The sequence below is a fragment of the Lissotriton vulgaris genome, chromosome 1_1 (assembly GCF_964263255.1).
Source record: "Lissotriton vulgaris chromosome 1_1, aLisVul1.2, whole genome shotgun sequence".
Lineage (NCBI taxonomy): Eukaryota > Metazoa > Chordata > Amphibia > Caudata > Salamandridae > Lissotriton > Lissotriton vulgaris.
Genome location: NC_141685.1, coordinates 1,410,415,214 through 1,410,435,697, shown reverse-complemented (window position 1 = coordinate 1,410,435,697; position 20,484 = coordinate 1,410,415,214). Strand labels below are relative to the sequence as shown.

Below are 20,484 nucleotides of genomic sequence, written 5' to 3'. Positions count from 1 at the left end.
TTTTCTTTTCATGAGATGTTTATCATTAAGCGCTGCAGCAAGGTCTCTTCGCTGTCGCGACATTTAGAAAACATGGTGATGGAGGCGTGAAAAAAAAAGTTGCTTACCTTTGGCAAATATCTTTCTGGTGGATGAATCTGCCCGCAAAAGTGGATGCCTCCACTCTATGATCTACACCAAATACCACGTAACAGAGCCATATAAAAGGTGCCACCCCAGTGAACGAACATCAGTTCCCAATCTTCATTTTTCACACCCTCAGAGGTAAAGTCAAGGTCAACGACATTGATAGTAGCTGCAGTGTATCAAAATTAACATGGTGCTTTATAAAGCGGCATTACTACTTGCCATAATGGTGAGATGGAAGAGATCGCAAAGGAAACTGCATTGTGTGCATCTACTAGAATGAGGTGAGAATGTTGTTTTCTGAAGGATATTTTGACCTGATGACTCCTCCCCTCCTGAATACTCAAGCACTACCTCCACAGAAGGGGTCCGAGGAGATGGTCAAACCAGGGAGTCCTGTAACACAGATGTGGCAAAATGCCCATCACTGCGGACTTCAAATGCAAGATAATAACATCGGATAAATGTATCCCAGCCGATATCCGGGGCACAAATAGTGGACAACGCCAAAGAAGTTTCCTTTGTCCTGGTGGAATGAGCCATGATGTCCTCAGGAGGCTCGTTCCGGCAGCACACTGTCTGCTTTGAAACTGCTATGCCTTTCTGGAGCCAGAATAGACAGGGAAGCACTGACCATCAATCACTCATGTGTCCTGTCAACGTATGAACTGAAGGCCCTATAAGCATTCAGACTGTACAAGTCTATCTTTCTTCTTAGGTTGGATAAGGAGGCGACAGAATGTTGGTAGAGTGATACACTGACCCACATGAACAGAGTAAACACATTCTACAGGCAGAACGCCATGGTTGTAAGGGCCAGTTTGCCCAGGAAAATGAGGTTAAGGGAAGGCTAACAGACAAAGCTTGTAGCTCGCAAATGCAAAGAGTTGAAGTAACGGCAATCAAGAACACAGGCTTCAAGGTAAGTAGATGCAACAGGCTTGGGCTCATGGGCAAACTTAGCAGGAACGTGAGCATCAGGATAAAACCTCGATGAAGTAGAACTAGGAGTTGAGGGGGAAACAAATAGGTGAGCATACTCGGAAAAAGCATAATATGAGACTTTAATAATGATAAATAATCAGGCAAAAAATAATAATTGGGAAGAGCCAACAGATGACCCTTAACTGTGGCCACAGCAAAGCCTTGTCATGCAGGGGGAAGTCTAAAACACAACAAAACATATGAAACGCATTCCAAGGAAGTCAACTTTAGTCTCTAAACACCATGAAATCAATTGGGTCCAACGTTGATAAGAACATTTGGAAGGGTGGTAAATAGCTGACAAGATGGCATTCAACACATCTGTAAGCTAGGTCAAAGAAGCTAAGAGCACCTGATAAATTCAATAGATATGAAGGAGGAGTTTCTAGATTTTGTATGCAGAATCGACCTCTCCTATTGTGAGAGAAGGTCCACCTTGAGCAGAAGAGGAACGCACACGGATAGGCAGAACAGATACGAAAATCACATACTCCTCGGACAGTCCGGCACAATCAAATCATCTGGCTATGGGCTTAACATAGCTTCCTCCGGACCCCAGGAAGTAGAGGAAAGAGAGGAAGTGCCATCTCAAGTGGAAATAGCTTACAAGGCATCCCTACTGCAGACAGGGTGTACACTTGTGAGGGACGCAGAGGTCCACTGGAGGGGTGGCCCAAGAGGCTAAGATGGACGGAGCCACCTCTCAGGCAAGGATGCCACTCGTTTTCGGCAAGATGACACCAACCGAGTTCATCAGCATGCATGTTTAGGCACCTGACCAGAAGGGTCAAAACCAACCATTTATGAGCACGAACCATACTCGACAGACTTGGTGTCTCATGAAATAGGAGACACACACATCACTGGTGTAACATAAAAGGTGGAAGCGGTGTGGCGCAGCGGCCAAGGTGCCAGACTCCGGCCCACAGGTTCAATTTTCGATGCCCGGCGGCAGGGTAGCCCAGCACCATGCGTCTCTGGGCAATAGCTCGCTTAATCCTCCAGACTGCCCCCAGCGCTGGGACACCTCTCCGGAGGTAGCTGTGCGCGTCCACATTTTTTATTCAAGATAAGCCTTGGCGGCGGTGGGGGTGCAAGCTCCAGGAGGCCCCCTCAGCAAAAGTGGTGGGCCGGGAAAGGAGGCCCCCTCCTTACCCTTTGCAGGGAGGTCCCCTCAAGTTTTGTTAGTTGGCCTTCTACACTGCGGTTTTGCAGTCTGCAAGAACCTAAAATGACTGACCTCAAGCAATGGTGTTCATATGTGGGAGGCCGCAGGCCATTGTTTAGCCATGCTTTGAGATGGCCAGGCCAACCAATGGAGGAGGCATCTTAAGCATATTGGTCACTAATGAAGGAGAACAGATGGATTTCTCACACATAAGTTGGTCCAGATACCACTGAAGGTGTTAAGGCGGTTCCAGGGATAGCTGAATGCTGTCCGTCATGACGCCGTTAGTGAGCACACATGTGCAATGAAGGATGAGTAGCCCCCCTCCGGAGGGAGGGGTGCATAAGCCTCTCTCCCATTGGCTGAGACCCCCATCTTCAAGATGGTGGGGACTAAGATGTGTGCTTCGCCTCGCCTCCTTCACCTGAGTAGTGGAGTTGGCAACGGTAGGCACACCTCTCTTCCCATCTTGGTTTTCCCACCGATTCTCCCTCCCAAAGTGAGGGTTAAAACCAGTGTGGCCTGTTGCTGGGAGCAGCAAAAGGCAGGGTCAGCTTACAAAGGCGGCAAGCCTTTGAAGCTTCCCCTTCGTGCACCCTGCCAAACCTGGGGGAGTAGGCTTTGCACCTCTGCACAGGACGTGCTTTGTTTCAGGACCCTGAGAGAGGAAGGGAGGCTCTCACCCAAGGAGTCCAGAAACCTGTCTGGGGGTGGCAGCTAGCAGCAGCCACTCAGCCAGGAAACTGGAGTTAGGTCGCTTTTCTGGTGGCATTCCTAATGCCCTCTGAGTGCATCGCTAATGCCCTTTGAGTGCATTTGGCATTAAATCCAACAATGGCATCAGTGAGGGTTTAATGGGCTTACAAGTTTGATACCAAACTTCTTAGTCTTCAGTAAAGTAATCATGGAGCTGTGGAGTTCCCGGTGCCAAACTCCCAGCCCATGGTTTAAAAGGAATATGCTACTTACCAGTATGCATCTGTTCTTGGCATAGAGGGCTGCAGAGTGGTACATTATGAATAGATCGCCATCTGGTGTTGGGCTCGGATGATTGCACTTTGTTTTTCTCTTGGAGAGTCTTTTGTATCTTGGTGACTCCTCCTTTGGTTGGTAGTGCGCATGGGCATCGGCTCCATCCTTAGATTGTTTTGCCATAGTAGGGTTAGATGGAGTAGTATGATAGAATACAAATAGGAATGCCCATGTAAGTGTATCTAAATAAGATAATGTTGGAACAGACACAGGTTTCCGGGGAGGCTGGGAGGGCATGTACCACTCTGCAGCCCTCTATGCGAAGAACAGATGCATACTGGTAAGTAGCATATTCCGTTCGAGGCATATGGGCTGCAGATGGTACATTATGAATAGACTATACAGCAGTTCTCTCCCTAGCGGTGGTCGCCTGTGTCTGTTGCAACTGTCTGAAATAAACTCTTTTATACAGCTTGTCCCACTCTAGCTTGTTGTGTTGTGTGCACATCTACACAATAGTGCTTTGTGAAGGTGTGCGGTGTAACCCAGGTAGCTGCTTTGCATATGTCATCTAGTGGAATGTTTCCCAAAAATGCCATAGATGCTCCTAGTTTACGTGTAGAGTGAGCTCTAGGAGGAACAGTTAATGTTCTCTTTGCTTTTAAGTAGCATATTTGAATACATTTTACAATCCATCTGGCAATGCCCGCTTTAGAGATGGGATTGCCCTTATGTGTAGGAGAAAACGCAACAAATAGCTGTTTTGTCTTTCTGAAAGTTTGTGTTCTTTCTATATAGTACAATATTGCCCTTCTGACATCTAATGTATGTAGGGCCCTTTCCGCTACCGTCTGTGGTTTTGGAAAGAAAACCGGTAATTCCACTGACTGATTGATGTGGAATGCAGAAATTACCTTTGGTAGGAATTTTGGATTTGTTCTAAGAACCACTTTATTTTGGTGTAACTGCATGAATGGTTCTTGAATCGTAAAATCCTGCAACTCACTTACTCTTCTAAGTGACGTGATAGCTATGAGTAAAGCCACCTTCCATGTGAGGAATTGTATTTCACACCTATGCATAGGTTCAAATGGTGGCCCCATTAGTCTGGTAAGTACTATGTTGAGATTCCAGACTGGGGAAGGTGGTCGTCTTGGTGGAATGACTCTTTTGAGTCCCTCCATGAAAGCTTTAATTGCTGATACTTTAAACAGGGAAAGATGTTGCCTGTTTTGTAGGTCCGCCGCTATAGCTGCGAGATGAACTCTGATAGAGGTGTATGCTAAGTTACATTGCTGCAAGTGTAGTAAATAGCAAATGATCTGTTTAGTGGATGCATCCAGAGGGTTGATGTGCTTACTGTTACAGTGTATAGCAACCTCTTCCACTTTGCTGCATAGCATGCTCTGGTGGTAGGACGTCTTGCTTGTTTAATGATTTCCATACATTCTGGTGGTAAATCTAAATATCCAAACTCTATGACCTCAGGAGCCAGATCGCTAGGTTCAATTGTTTGGGATCTGGGTGCATTATTTCTCCATGGTTCTGTGTAAGGTGCATGGGTAATAATTTTAGCTTTTGATGTGGCACCTGTGAGAGTTGTAGTAGCGTGGTGAACCACGGCTGTCTTGCCCACGTTGGTGCCACTAGTATCATTGTCATTGAGTGCTGCTGCAGTTTCCGAACAACTAACGGAATTAGTGGGAGAGGGGGAAAAGCGTAAGCAAATCTGTTGGACCAATTTATCCATAGTGCATTGCCCTGGGACCGTTGATATGGGTACCTAGATGCGAAGTTTTGGCATTTTGCGTTGGCAAACAGATCGATCTCTGGTTGCCCCCATCTTTGGAAGAATGGCTGCAGTATTTGGTCGTGCAGCTCCCATTCGTGTACTTGTTCTGACTGTCTGCTTAGGATGTCTGCTATCTGGTTTTGAACTCCTGGTAGGTGTTCTGCTAGCAGATAGATCTTTTGAGGAATGGCCCATCTCCAAATGTCCTGTGCTAGTTTGGATAGTTGGAGAGAGTGTGTCCCCCCCTGTTTTTGAATATAATACATTGCAGTCATGTTGTCTGTTCTGATCAGGACTGCCTTGTTCGTTATTTGCATTTGGAAAGCTTTTAGTGCTAGAAATACCGCTAATAGTTCCAAGTAGTTGATGTGCAGTTTCTTTTGCTGCACACTCCACTTCCCCTGCACTGTGTATTTGTCCATATGCGCTCCCCGTCCGGAGAGCGATGCGTCCGCTGTTATTATCACTTGTGGAATCGGTTCTAGGAACGACCGTCCTTTGGAAATGTTTGTTGTGTTCCACCACTTCAGAGAGCGATGCGTACGGTCGTCCACCAACACCAGATCTGTAATCTGACCTTGTATGTATGTATAGGCATTTATATAGCGCACTACTTACTCGGAGGGTCCCAAGGCGCTTCGACCGCTGCGAAACCCTTCCTGGCTTCCCTGAGAGATGGTCCCTTAAGGGGTATCTCCAGGGTGAGACCAGGCATCCCCGGCGGTCTGGTGGGGCCGTTAGTGAGGATGAGGCAAGCTAATGCCCAGAGTTGCCGAGTGTGATCGCTAATCAGAGTGGGCACCGAGGCGAGAGAATTATCGAGTCCGCTGACCCTGGTCCAGAAACCTGCCCCGCCGGGAATCGAACCCTGGTCCCGGGCCGTCCTCTGCTCTCGGGTCTGCCGCCTCTAACCAGTGAGCCACACTACCCCACCTTGAGCCTGATTCCACTGTGTCGCTAGACACTCCTGTAGTGGACGCATTTGTAGTCTGGCATGTGGTATTAGCAGTATGCAGGAGGACATCATGCCTAACAGTTGCATAAACACTCGTGCTGGTAGTGAGTGTTGTGGTTGAAATCTTTGTATTAACCCGACCATTGTCTGTATCCTGATCGGATTGGGGTATGCTATTGCTCTTTCTGTGTCTATAGTAGCCCCCAGGTATTGCTGAATCTTGTTTGGTTGCAGGTGTGATTTTTTGTAGTTCACCGTAAACCCCAGGTGGTGCAGCAATTGAATTGTCTTCTGTGTGTTGTGAAGACATTCTTCTTGTGACTTGGCCTTTATTAACCAATCGTCCAAGTAGGGGAAGACATGTATTTGTTGTCTTCTTAGATGTGCTGCCACCACAGCTAAGCATTTTGTGAACACTTAGTGCCGTTGTGACCCCGAACGGAAGGACTTTGAATTGATAATGTCCTTCCACTACAAACCTTAGGTATTTCCTGTGGGCTTTGTGAATTGGGATATGAAAGTAAGCGTCTTTTAGATCCAGTGTAGAAAGAAAGTCCCCTTTCCTCAGTAAAGGGAGTACTTGTTGGAGCGTGACCATGTGGAAATGTTCCCAATTTATGTATGCATTGAGAGGTCTTAGGTCTAAGATTGGTCTTAGAGACCCATCTTTTTTGGGGATTAGGAAGTATAGAGAGTATACTCCTGTCCCTTGTTGATGTTTTGGAACCTTCTCTATTGCATGCTTTTGTAGCAGTGATAGTACTTCTTCCTTTAATAATGTCAGATGATCTTGACTCATTGGACGCTGTTGGGGGGGGATGTTTGGTGGGGTAGCTGTGAGTTCTAGGCAATAACCATGTTAGATAATTTGTCTCACCCACTTGTCTGATGTGATGTTTTCCCAGACAGGTAGGAACTGTGATAGACGTCCCCCGACCGGTGTTATGTGATCTGGGGGAAGTTCTATTAAGTCACTGTTTTGGGGTTGAGGCGTTGCGGTTGTTATTATTTCCGCGGCCTCTACCCTTGTTGTTGTTACCCCTGTAACTACCTCTTGAATTACCTTTGGGTGATGTAGGTGTGAAAGAGGTGGATTGTTGATTTGTTCCTGTATTTTTTGAGCCTCCTCTATAGGTGGATCTACGAAAGGAACCTCTTTGTGTTGGCTGTTGCAATGCTCCCATTGACTTAGCCGTTTCTGTATCTTTTTTCATTTTTTCTAAGGTCTCATCTGTGCTTCAGCCAAAAAGTGTTTTTTGGTCAAAGGGTTGGTTCAATAAGGATGTTTGTACTTCCTGTTTGAATCCTGAGATTCTAAGCCATGCATGTCTCCTTAACATGACACTGGTGTTGATGGATCTTGCTGCAGTGTCTGCTGCGTCTAGGGCGCACTTAATGGAAGTATTAGTTATTATTTTTCCTTCCTGTATTAACTGATCTGCCCTTTTCTGATGTTCTTTGGGGAGATGTGTGATGAGTTTTTCTAATTCATCATAATGTGCCCTGTCATAACGTGCAAGTAGTGCCTGTGTATTGGCTATACGCCAGCTATTTGCCGCTTGTGATGCTACTCTCTTGCCTGATGCATCTATTAATTTTGACTCTTTATCCGGTGGAGGAGCCTCTCCTGTAGATAATGAGTTCGCTCTTTTACGAGCGTTTGAAACTACAAGCGAGTCCAGAGGTACTTGCCCTTTGATAAATATTGGATCCTTTGGAGCCGCCTTATATTTTTTATCAATTCTTGGGTTTAACACCCTAGCCCTCACTGGGTCTTTGAATATTTCTTCTGTGTGACTGAGAAGACCCTTCAGCATAGGTAGAGCACCTGATGTTCTTTGTGCATTAGGTAGCGTCTCTAATAGGAAGTCCTCTATTTGAGGTTCTGACTGTATATCTACCTTATGATATTTTGCTGCCCTATTAATGAGCTGTACAAACCCTGTGTTATCATCAGGTGGTGAAGGCTATGAGGGATATAACTGTGGGTCGTTGTCATCATCTGACTCTACGTTATAATTTTCCCATGGGTCATCCTCATCTGGGATAGTTTCATCATCCCCTTGAGGTTCTCCCTCCCCTGGATCACTGTCTACATCAGACTGAGGTGTAGATGGTCTTGGTGTAGAAGGTGCAGGAATATTTGGCATAGTGTGAGGAATAGGAGAAGAGGGTGTGACTTTGGGTCGAGGAGAAGTAGGAGGAGTTGTATTTGTCCCCAGTGTTCTCTTTTTTGAAGGAAGAGATTTGTCTTCTATCTGTTCATTCTTCCTCTTCTTCGTCACTACTTTGCCAGTTTGCGGATCAATAAACAAAATCTTTTGTTTGGGATCTGTTTGCTGCTCCTGTATCGGTACCGAAGGCCTTGGTTCCGAAAGGTGCCTTTGTTTTCGATCGTCAATGTTCGGTGTTTTCGGGCACCGAGTGTTTACTCGATTCCGACTTTCTCGGTGTCGAGTGAGTCTTCGACGTCGAATCATGTTTCTGTTTCGACATGGAATGTTTCGATGCCGAGCTTTCCTTTGCATGGATCTTCGGCGTCGAAGTCGAAGTCGACCTCTTCTCGGATCCGACGTGGTGGGAGACCGAGTGTTTCGGTTGCAGTTTCGGTTTCGTTGCCGGGCCCGAAGGCGGGGCGTCGGAAACTTTTTTCTGTGGTTTGACCGGGCTCGAAGGCGGGGTCGTTACCACACGGGGTCGATGTCACTCACGGTTTGTTGCACGTCGAGTTCTTCGACATCCGACTCGTCCCCTTTCGACCCCGACTGATCCTCATGATCCTCTTCTTCCTCAAGTTGCTCGTCTCCGAACAGCTCCGGGATCGCCTCCGACTGCATTCTGGAAACCTCGTGTCTTCGAGCTCGACTATTTCTAATCGTCGACTTGGAGGAGAATGCTGCGCAGGCTTCGCAGTCCCTGGATTCGTGTTCAGGCGATAAACAGAGGTTGCACACCTCGTGTAGGTCCTTGTGTGGGAACTTCGCACCACACGTTGGACATTTCTTGAATGGAGTCCTTTCCATGGACTCCGGGCTTGACTGCGTCGAGAAAGGCCTCCTGTTCGTCGACGTAGATCAAAGTTTTTTCTTCGATGTTGAAGTCGAAACGCGCCGGAATGGAAATGAAACTCGTTCGATAACAATACCGTCGAATTGGAAAGGAAATACGCGCCGATAAGTCACTTCTTTTCGAAGTCGATCTGGAGCGTCTCAATCCTCATCCGAACCCGATGGCGGAAAAAAACAATCTAAGGATGGAGCCGATGCCCATGCGCACTACCAACCAAAGGAGGAGTCACCAAGATACAAGAGACTCTCCAAGAGAAAAACAAAGTGCAATCATCCGAGCCCAACACCAGATGGCGATCTATTCATAATGTACCATCTACAGCCCATATGCCTCGAACATAGATTTACTGCACTTCAAATACCTGTGACTGGCACAGGTACTGTAGGGGCCCAGGGCTCATACCACTGTCCCCTCACCTGTGGTATAGTGCACCCTGCCTTAGGGCTGTAAGGTCTGCTAGAGGGGGACTGACCTAAGCCACAGGCAGTGTTTTGGTGGACGCGGCACACAGTGATGTGCGTCAGGTCGATTTGTAGTTTTAGGGTCTCCCCTTGGCACCCAGACTGCACTGGCAGTGTGTATGGGTCAGGGGAGGAGTCTCTGAGGGTGGCATAATATATGCCTCAGACTTTCTCTGGCTACAAGGCCCTTCGTATCCCTGGTACCTTTCACATAGGACATACATAGGCCAGAGGAGTGCCAATGCGGGAATAAAGGTACTGGTTTGGGGAAGAACAGAGGCCCTCGGTACCCGATTAGCAGGAACCCTGAGAACACTTAGTCAAGGAGCATCAAACATCAGGCAAAAAAGAGAGTGGGGGGTGGGGGAACCAAGCAAAAAGGGGCCCTTTCATACAGTGTACCAATGCAAGGAAAAATAAACACATTTAGATTAACAAGTAAAATACATTTCTTTTTGTCAGTCTGGGGTATCTTTCTGGAATTCTTCCCAGATAATCTTATCATACCACTGTGACTCGCGGTCACAACTGTAATATGCAACAAGTGACTGACTGTCGCCTTCTTTAGAATGTGCTCTGTAGTGTGGTGAATGGGAAGGGGCGATTGGGAGAACCTCTGGTATTTCTCTTGGGCTTATTACCTAGGCACTTCAGAATTATTAGCGATTCATTAAAAGTTTTTTTTTTCTAAGCTGCTTAAGTTTGAGCTACGATTTCACAGGTACTTTGCTACTGATTTCTTGCTGCCTTTTTTAAATTAATTATTTACAACAAGGGGTGGTGAGGGACAGAGTCTCTGAATTAAGCAGAAAGCTCTCACCCAGTCAAGAGATCAGGGCTAGATCCAACACCGTTTTTTAGCTCACTGCACCATCTCAGTTTCAGAACCTGGCTGTATGCAAATTAGTCTGTTCCTGTCCCAGTTCATGATGGGAACAGGGCAAACCAAACTACAAAAGCCAATTCTTACACTGGGAAGGAAACAAGCTCCCGGGGACCGGTTTCTGGCATTACAGCCGTCTTCGGCCCGGTTTGCTTGAATCCCATGATGCACTGGGCCAGGGACAGACTGATTTGCATATAGCCAGGTTCTGAGCTGGGATGGGGCAGTGAGATAAATAACGGTGATGGATCAAGCCCTGATCTTTGGACTGGGTAAGAGTGGTCTGCTCAATTCAGACACTCTGTTCATCACTACCCCCTTTTGTGAATCGATTTTGGCCACTATAGGTGTGGCAGGGTATACTCAGACATGAGTCCCTTTCTCACTGCTCCATCAGGATTCAAGCAAGCCGGGCCGAAGACGGCTGAAATGCCAGAAACCGGTCCCCGGTAGCTTGTCTCCTTTCTGGTGAAGAATTGGCTTGGTAGTTTAGTCTGCCCTGTTCCCATGATGCACTGGGCCAGGGACAGACTGATTTGCATATAGCCAGGTTCTGAGCTGGGATGGGGCAGTGAGATAAATAACGGTGATGGATCAAGCCCTGATCTTTGGACTGGGTAAGAGTGGTCTGCTCAATTCAGACACTCTGTTCATCACTACCCCCTTTTGTGAATCGTTTTTTAAATTAAAGCCCACATGTTGGAAAATGTGAAGTTTTTGGAATCAAAGGAATTTTGTTTTAAGTCTGTTCTTGGATTTTCTTCATTTCAGTAGCCTTAGTCTTTGGTACGTTTCAAGGCCCCTGTGGTCTAGTTAGACGGTGCAAGCTCTTCCCTGTGCTTTAAAGTACATGTTGAGGCAATATGTTCATTTGGCAAACTACACTTGTTAAGCAAAAAAAAAAAAAGGTATGGTCAAATCGAGAAGCCAGCAGGCATGGTCATTCCTGCTACAACAAGACAAAAACCCTGTAAGAAAGCAAAAGGAAAAATGTACCTGCTAAAACCCTAAAATAAATGTTCTGACCCGGTTGATCTGAGCAGAGAGGTGAACTGTGTCCATTTTTTGATTTGTTTTGTGCTGTAAATGCGGAAAATATGGAGCTACTGCAGTACATAGTGCACCAGATGACATTTGCCTTTGGATTCTATCAGGGCTTCCATGTGAACTATGTTGCAGTCTGTAAAAAACAATAATTGTGAAAATAATTGAAGCACGGCGAAGCAGAATTAGGTCTTTAATGCGGAGAAACAATATTGCCAAAGTCGATGTCTGGCTTGCATTTTCAGTTATAAGAAAGACGTACTAAAATACTTCAAGGACGCATGGAACAATGAATTCTTTGGTACAGTAGCAATCCAGCAGAAGCAGCACATTAGGTGCTGGGTATGTCAGCCAGTATCTTAATGTGGTTGCAAGGAAAGTCAAAGGGTCGTTACGCCCTTTGGCACGCTTTTCAATTATTTTGTTTGCATACAGTGATTTAATGTATCTTGCAGTGAACCAATAACATTAAAGATTGCTTTTTGTATATGATGCACGTATGAGAAAGTACTAAATGTAACAAAGTGTGATGACTGTGTACTTTTCAAATGTACAATTCCTCATGCATACCAATGGGAAGAGCTTTCTCGAAGAAGAAAGATCACAAACAGCAGCCCAGCAAGATTAAAATATTAAAAAGATTAAAATACTGCTCTCGGCTGACCCAAGCTTTGAATAATGTTGTGGCAAGAAAAATGCTGAATGGTGCTCACCGGCAGAATTAAGAGTACTGACACAAAGCCACTCTAATCTCACATTGTTTTAAAACTCCTAACCTTCGATTGGAGAATGAGAACATACACAACTCATACTTACCAAAACTATTTATTCTAATAAAAGGATATATGTTAATTGAACTCAATTTTATTCAAAATGTTTAATACTAAACGCAGATCCATCAAAATCCAACTCTTGTACTTTTCAATGCAATTTGAAAAGTACTTATCTACAATTGTTTTTTTATATTCAATCAACGAGCAATAGTCATCATCATCATCATCCATGGGTCAACAACATGCACAAAATATATTCACCAATTGTTTGGTACTTCTTATAGCATAATTCAATGTTTGCTAATATTAGGAGGTTTTCTATCAATTCTCTCATAATTTAAGCATGTAAATTATAGACATTCAAATTTCGATTTACATTTTATCTTTTTAGGTTTCTGCTTTACCCAGGTTATGTCATGTTAAGGCAATCTATTTAATGTATAAGGTTAAATTGCTGTCCGTTACAGAATGACTATCTTTTACTGTCTCAAGGAGAATATAAATACTCACCTTTTACTGGGTTGGAGCACCATGACAGGGAGTAGGAATCAACATATATCAACCTACAAACGTATTACCACGAAAAGTATGGTGAGCCCAACCAAGTAGGCCGACCATAGAGATTACAGAATACCGCCAAAAACTAAATGAAAATTCAAAAATGAATTGCGGTTAAACTATGCAACAGGAGGTAGGTATCAGTCAGATTTGGGTGTGTCAAGGCACCTTGAAGGTTCACTTTCACATCCAGCCAGGCCACATGAATAGCATAACCAACTATTTCTACTGTACATGACCTTATCCTTCAAACTACTCTTTGAACATGAAACACTGCTCTTGCAATTGTTTCCTTAAGTAATCTATCACCAAGTCACTGCCAAAGGTTCAGGTTCAGGATTTGGTGTCATTAAACCCAATTAAAAGGATAGTGGCAGTTCCTAACACCAAGGGATTACAATGGCGGTACTACTAATTGACACTAACTTGACAGAAAGCGCCTCAAGGACTACCTCCCAAGTGATGGACGTGTACATTTCACCATAAGAAACCTTTCTCTAATTCAAGGTGCCTGCAACCTTAAAAACCGCTGCCACCACCCTGTCAATTTCCCGCCCCCACACAAAAAAACATGTTCAGCATAATGTTTGCTTGTCTGGATTTTCCTATCCAAAACGATGAGGTTCAATATCATAACAAAACGAGCATGCATCTTCACTTTTGGGAACCAGTGGAAAGTGGTAATCACAATTGTGCTGCCAGGTATGAAATCAAGCAACCTCGTTTCCTCTTGGGGAGTTTGGGTATTAAAAAGGTCTCTCAGATAATGGAATAATTGTATTTGGAAAAGAAGTGCACATCCCATAACGATTAACATTCCAGCTATCCTAGAAGGAAGAATGCAGCCATCAATTCCAAGAGTGATAAGGAAAAGGAAAAAAAACACTGTAAGATGCATATATAAAACCAACACACTTTTGCTTATGAAAATAAACCGGACATACTCCTGCACTGAGTTCATTTCCATGCTCTGCCATAATGCTGCTCTATCTAATATTACCACCTTAAGCACCCTGAGCAAATACTCTTAAGTATCACTCCTCCCAGGTTACCACTGATGCCAAATATTGACAAGAGCACCCAACAAAACGTGCTCAACCAGATGACAATGTGCAAAAAAAGATCAAAAACATACCAATGCCAAGAATTCGACCATGTTACACACATTAAGTTAGAGATACAACGTAAGTGTCATATATACCTCTGGATCTCCTTTGTCCCTTTCCTCCCAAACCCTTCAGCGACTCTGCGAAAACAAAAACAATTGCAAATAAAAATACAAACAGAAGGTAAGCACACTTACCTTAGAACTTAAAATTCCACACTTCCTTGGTAGACACATAACGGACAGCTTTAATAAGCTAGCCCACATGTGAAATACATAAAACCCCTTAATCTAAAGAGAGTGCAAGAGGAGAAAAGGGCGATCATTGCAATTCAAGCACAACAGCTCTATGTGAGGAATGCATGGATGTCAGAGATCTCCCTTCTATATTGCAAGAGTAAGAATGCAAGAAAATACAACATTCCTGAGAAAGCTCACAAGGTAAAGGAAAAGCTAAGTTTTCAATAGCAAGCCACGTTCCTCAAGCTTACAACAATTGGACAGGTTTCTAAGCAAATTGGCCATGAAATGTATACAAGTATTTCAATACAAAACAACTATTTAATACCTGGCTGAACAAGGGACAACCAAATTAGATGGAATATGTAAATATTTGTATATATTTTTAAGAACGTCTAACTGGAGTTCCCCTGAGTAAAGAGTGCAAATCACTAAAAAGGGGTATTTACAAATTAAACCAATTTGGTGCATTGAACAATTGAGGAAATGCCAAACAGATGTTTAGGCTTACACCAGGTGGGTCACATTCAGATTTGATAGGCAAAAGGGAAAATACACTACTTTCACTCAAAGTAAAAAATAAAAGGATTATGAAGGGTATATTTTCTGATTACGCACTAGTGGTAGAAAGCCTCTATACCGAGGCTCCCTAGGAGTTCCAATATCTACGGCAATATTAATATACATACATGCACATACAAAGATAGTGGAATTACAAAAATAAAACTAAACGTTTGCTGAATTTCCTTTGATGATGCCTTTCCTCTGGCATTTGAGCCATTACTGCTGTGCAACAAACATTAGGCTGGACATGAATGTGATAGGCTTCTAGTTTAAACCCCTCATTTCAGTGTACTTAGATTACAAACTATTCCACAGCGATGCATTTTCATTGCAAACAAAAGTTACCAAAACACAATTTCAGGCACACTTACCCAGGACAAACCTTGTCCCCTTTTTTCTCCTGCTGGACTGCACAGTCGTAGCAGAAGACATGTTTGCATGGTATCTGAAAAGGAACAATATCCATTTAATTGCGATCTTCAGTAAATAATAAAGGCAAATGCAAACAAGTTTCTCGCCTGGAAACAACTTTTATTCAGGTCCTGAAGATTACCTTTTGTTTTAAGCGAGCAAAACATTTAGTTAGTATGGAGATGAAGGTACCACTAATTCTTAAGACCAAATAGAATATGCCTCTAATGCGCAGTACATTATCAGAGATTGGTAAAGGAGTATATTTATCAGTCAGTCAGTCCTAAAGCTTTATTTCGATTCATCAAAAGGAATCATAAAAGTATAAAAAAAAATGTAAAACTCAATTTTACAAATGGTTTATCGGATCTACAGATTCAGGTTACTTCCAAGTAATAAAAACCAAACATATAGCAGCAGTAAAGTGCACTGTGCTATTTAAATCCTGAATATCAGATGTAAACCAATTCAACCCTGCATACTTACAAGCTTACATTGCCCCGAAATTTTCTTCAAGTAATTACACAGTACTCCCGCTAAAACAAACAGAATTTTCAATATCGTTTTCTTATGGTAAGTGCCATTCTGATAAAACTAAGCATGGCGCTACAAGTAGCATCGGTAGGCAACGATTTTAAGTACTCATATCCTTCTTTATAATTGCAGGGTCGAATATCCGATAGAATAGTTTTAATAAACCGATTTCTTGGATCTTTATACAAAGTGCAAAAAAGAACAAGATGTAAAGTGCATTGTTGAGCTCTGTTATCACAAGGGGGTAGCCTCTCACACCAACCCCCTTGTTTCGGAAAAGCAAAAAGAAAGTGCAATATATTCATTCGAAATCTCGTCAAATAAAAACGCCATTGAGTATGTACAGTAAATGATAAATAAAATTGGTGCTGCAATTTACCCTTTTGATATAATGCTTGTTCATTGTTTTTTTAACAGACCCAAGGTATTACGATAAGCGTTTTTAATTGTGATCTTTGTATCCTGCTGAATAGATTCTGGATTTTCATAAATATGACCCTGACCAATCTTAAATTTCCTTCACATATGATAACCATGGGATCTGCATGGCATAATCTAGTTTTACGCAATCCCTCAGAATTTCTTTTGAGAGCTGCAAATCTTCAGATAGTTTGATTTTCCCCCATAGAAGTAGTGGAGAGACATAAATAATGTCACTCACAAATTCTATGCCCATTTCTGTATGACAAAAAATGTTTGAACAAGTTGGAATTGATAAAAGTAGCTTTAAGAACTTGTTTTCCATAACTTGTATCTGGGTACATTTATGTGTCCCCACACCCCCGCCCCATAGGTAGCGACAGGCAAACATTCAGCTTTGTACAGTGTCTTCAATTCGGCAATTGGTTTTTGACTCAATTTGCTCGAAAAACGAAAAAGGGCCTCTATGGATTGTGTGGTCTTTTGTACGCGAGCTGTTAATAATGGATCCCAGCTCAAGTTTTTATTAAATAGGTTTCCCAGATAGTTAAAATGTTCAACTTTTTCAATTATCTGGTTATCTACTGTGAACCTATGGGTTTTTGTCCCTCTGGGGCCACATACCATAGCAAAGGACTTTGTAAAATTGACCCTAAAATCTAAATCCTGCATAAAGTTATTAAATGCGTTAAGGCAGGTTTGCATACTATTACCAGTTTAATACAGTGTCATCAGCATAGGATATCACAGGAATCTGTTTACCATTTACTTTAGGAAAATCTGAGCAGTTCTCCAACTAAAACCTTTCTAAACCATTTGTATACACTAAAAACAAGCAAGGGGCCAAGATGCAGCCCTGGCGTACACCTTCGGTTGATGGGATGGGTTTTGTCTTCTCTCCCCCCGGGCCATATCTGATGGTCACAGTAGTAGCAGCATGTAATCTACGGAGTAAGGTAACCAAAGGTTCCTCAAACCCCATGGCCTCCATTATCTGCCATAGCTTAACCCTACATACCGTATCAAAGGCACTGGATAAGTCCATGAAGGCCAGGTGAATAGAAACACCCCTGGCCATCATGTACTTACCCATAATTAGGGCAAGGTTGAGACACTACTCGGTCGTCCCCTTGCCTCTCCTAAACCCATACTGTGAGTCCACAATGATACCAGAAGAATCTGCCCATGTCTCCAAACGATCTAGTATGACCCTGCCCATCAGCTTACAAGAAGCATCTATTAAAGAAATCGGCCTGTAGCAGCACGGGTCACATTTATCACCCTTTTTAAAAATTGGTACAACTACAGCCTTTTTCCATGATAAAGGGATGCGCCCGACCACAATCGCCCTAAAAACATTAAGTAATAATCGTGCCCACACATCGATATTATATTTAAAAAGATCCAATTGCACTGCATCTGGACCTGGGGCCTTTAGCGAGATACCTTTCCTTAGAGCCTCCTCAACTTCAGAGAGGGAAAGTGAAAGGCTAAGTGTTAGTGAGGTTTCAGGGTAAAAATCAATATGCCCTTCACTATTAATTGCCAGACAAACGTTTTTTGGATTAAAAATGTTAGCATAATGGATTTCCCAGGTTTCCCCCGTTATATGAGTAACCATGTTACCTTTTTCCCGACTATTTAGGAAGGGACGATTTATTACCTCCCAGAACAGCCTACTGTCTCTCATATCTGAGGCTTTTTCAAGGTCATCCCATGCTTTCTTTTTTAATTCTAGTTTCCGCTTGTCAATAATACCCTTATATGTCTTCCTTAAGCTTTTGACCAGCTCCTTATCACGAGGGACTTGGTGCAATGCCTTTTTTAATGAGGTTTGTGCTGCAGAACATTCAGCATCAAACCATTTATGCTCCCTTGATTTTCCCTTGCCTACCGGTCTAAAAAGGTGCGTTGCCACACTTCCACAAAGAGCTTCAAAGTTCTGGATTATCTTTTCAGAATCAGAGGTTGGCGTTAAGCAAATATCTATCTCTAGACTAACTGCTTCAAAAATCTTTTCCTCCAACCTCCTCGCATCAATTCTATCCCATTTTAAAATTACACCCTGATTTTGACTATATTTCATTGGTTGTTGGGAGGACTGATTCCTCTCAATCACAGGGCACAACTTCAAAACAAGGGGATTATGGTCACTTACGGGGTTTACTTCCATCTTAAATTTATCAACAAAGTGAGTGTACCTACCAGAGACTATTGCAAAATCGATTACACTCATTTGACCCCCTTGGAAAGTTGGCATTGGCAAGGAAAAAGAGGATGGCATGTCCAAAATACAAAGGTCATTTATCATAATGATATTGTTCAGTGTTTCTCCTTGTGAGGGGTGCTTAAAATGCGCCAATGGTTGCTCATTAATATCAACCAAGCCACAGGCCCTAGACCCACTAAGATTGCATAAGGAACAATTGAAATCCCCTACCCACATAATAAACAAGGAGGGTGCGCTGTTAGTCACTTTGATTATCTCCTCCTGTAATTTGTCATTAACAGATGTGGTATGGGGTCAAAGATGTTATAATACCAGTTGATCAGAAGCAAAGGAACTGGGAACAAATCTACAATCAGCAGCAGTTGGTACCACAGAGTCCACTAATTTAAGTGTTTTCATGGTGTTATATTTTACAGAAATAGCGGTCATTAACCCGCCCTTCCTGCCTGTGAAGGTTCAGCATGCACATTAAAAGATTGATATCCATCCAAGTCTTGATCATTTCTGCTCCAAGTTTCTTGGAGACAGATAATGTCAAAGCTTTCTATATATTTTGTCCATGCCTCATCCTGTTTCCTATGTGAAAGACCAGCTATATTCCATGAAATTAGGCGGAAAGCACACCCATCAGGTTAGATACTTAAAGGTACTGGGTGTATATTTTCTACACATTGTGTAGTCCTTACTCCCAAATTGGATATCATTTATCTACAACATTTGAAACCATCTCACACTCACCACAGGGTAAAATACAACACTATGAGACACCAGTGTGTGATCTATCGTGAACCTCAATTTTGGTGAGCTGACAACAGTACATGACACAGATGCACACATTTTAAGACTAAACTCCCAAATTGAACTTTAGGCTTTAGTCTAAATGTCAGAATGTGTCTCAATTGGACCTCTTTTTTTACGTGTTACTGCAGAATAATTAAAAAAAATTATATATATATATATATATATATATATACATATACACACACACACACACACACACATACATACACACACACTTTCTCCTGTTCATCTAAAAAGGGCTTTCTCCACTTCACTTGATGTGATCATGATCTCTACTACTAACAAGAAAAAAAACGATCTCCAACACTCCAGCAGTCATGCCATTATTTGGTATTTGTAGTTCTTCATATGCACAAGCCACAAGTTAATTTATCTGTCAATTTCCGAGAGCGACTGGAAAACTTTAAACTCACAATTTCAAAAAGTAACGTTGTTAGCAACGATATTTTAAGATGACAATGACAAAAGGGATTCAATGGAAGGCGCATTCTTACTTGTATGTATTGGCCATTACTACCTAAAATATCTTCCCCGAATTGTAACTTTCTGTATTGCAACCATTGTAACTATTAAAAAAAGTTGGGGGATAGAATATAATATATTTCCACTGTGCAGATACAGCTACACAACAAGAGAGCATTCTATGTCCCTGCGACAAGCCGTATGTGGGTCAAACGACACAGAATGCCAAGGCACGAATATTAGAACATATGAGCAAAATCCGTTGTAAGGTCCAGGGGGCCCCCAGGGTAGACCACTTTCTCAGCCAAAATCATGAACCAGACCCAGACAGTATGCGTTGGCGAATACTTGAAAAGATCAACGTCAATCCAAGAGGAGGATCCATGACTTCCACACTCAACAGAAAAGAGTGCAAATGGATCCATACTTTGAACTCTGTAACCCATGGACAAAATGAGCAAGAGGAAGTTTCTAAGCAAATGGGCTTACTGTAATACCTTTGGCCCAATTTAGCTTTCTTCCTGCATAGCCTTATTCTGCCTGTTTTTTGCAAAATTATCTTTCCCTTTGAACATTTCACCATATACTATGCATATAATTTGTTTACCCCGGAACTGATTGGCCCTATACTGTTTGATTGCGCTATGTTGTAACAAGTTCAATTGCCAAATGTGTATACTGATCCTTCCTTTGAACATTTCACCACATATTTTGGTATTTGTACAATTTGTTTACCCCGCAACTGCTTGGCCCTATACTATTTGATTGGCCATGTTTTAACAGGTTCAATTGCCAAATGTGTATACATGGATTGTCTGGCATAACTCCTTCCAGCGTTTCTGTTTGTGAGATTCGTCTCACTCGCCCGGCGGCCTTCACCCCTGGCCGAGGTGTGATTATAATGTCCTACTTGCGAGAATTTTTCCAACCAC

The 20,484-nt window shown here is 43.0% G+C and overlaps 1 protein-coding gene across 2 annotated transcripts in view; it reads right to left on the bottom strand.

Annotated features, from left to right (window-relative positions):
- Positions 1-20,484, bottom strand: part of CBLL1 (Cbl proto-oncogene like 1) — a 149,233-nt gene that overhangs the window by 12,428 nt on the left and 116,321 nt on the right. Inside the window, exons 5-6 of one of the 2 annotated variants that reach the window (XM_086967197.1) lie at positions 15,066-15,139; positions 13,987-14,031 (exon numbers count right to left, since the gene is read on the bottom strand). In XM_086967197.1, coding sequence (XP_086823323.1) covers positions 13,987-14,031; positions 15,066-15,139 — 119 coding nt within the window. The remainder of the gene's footprint in view (positions 1-13,986; positions 14,032-15,065; positions 15,140-20,484) is intronic. The other variant, XM_086967199.1, reaches the window with a different exon arrangement.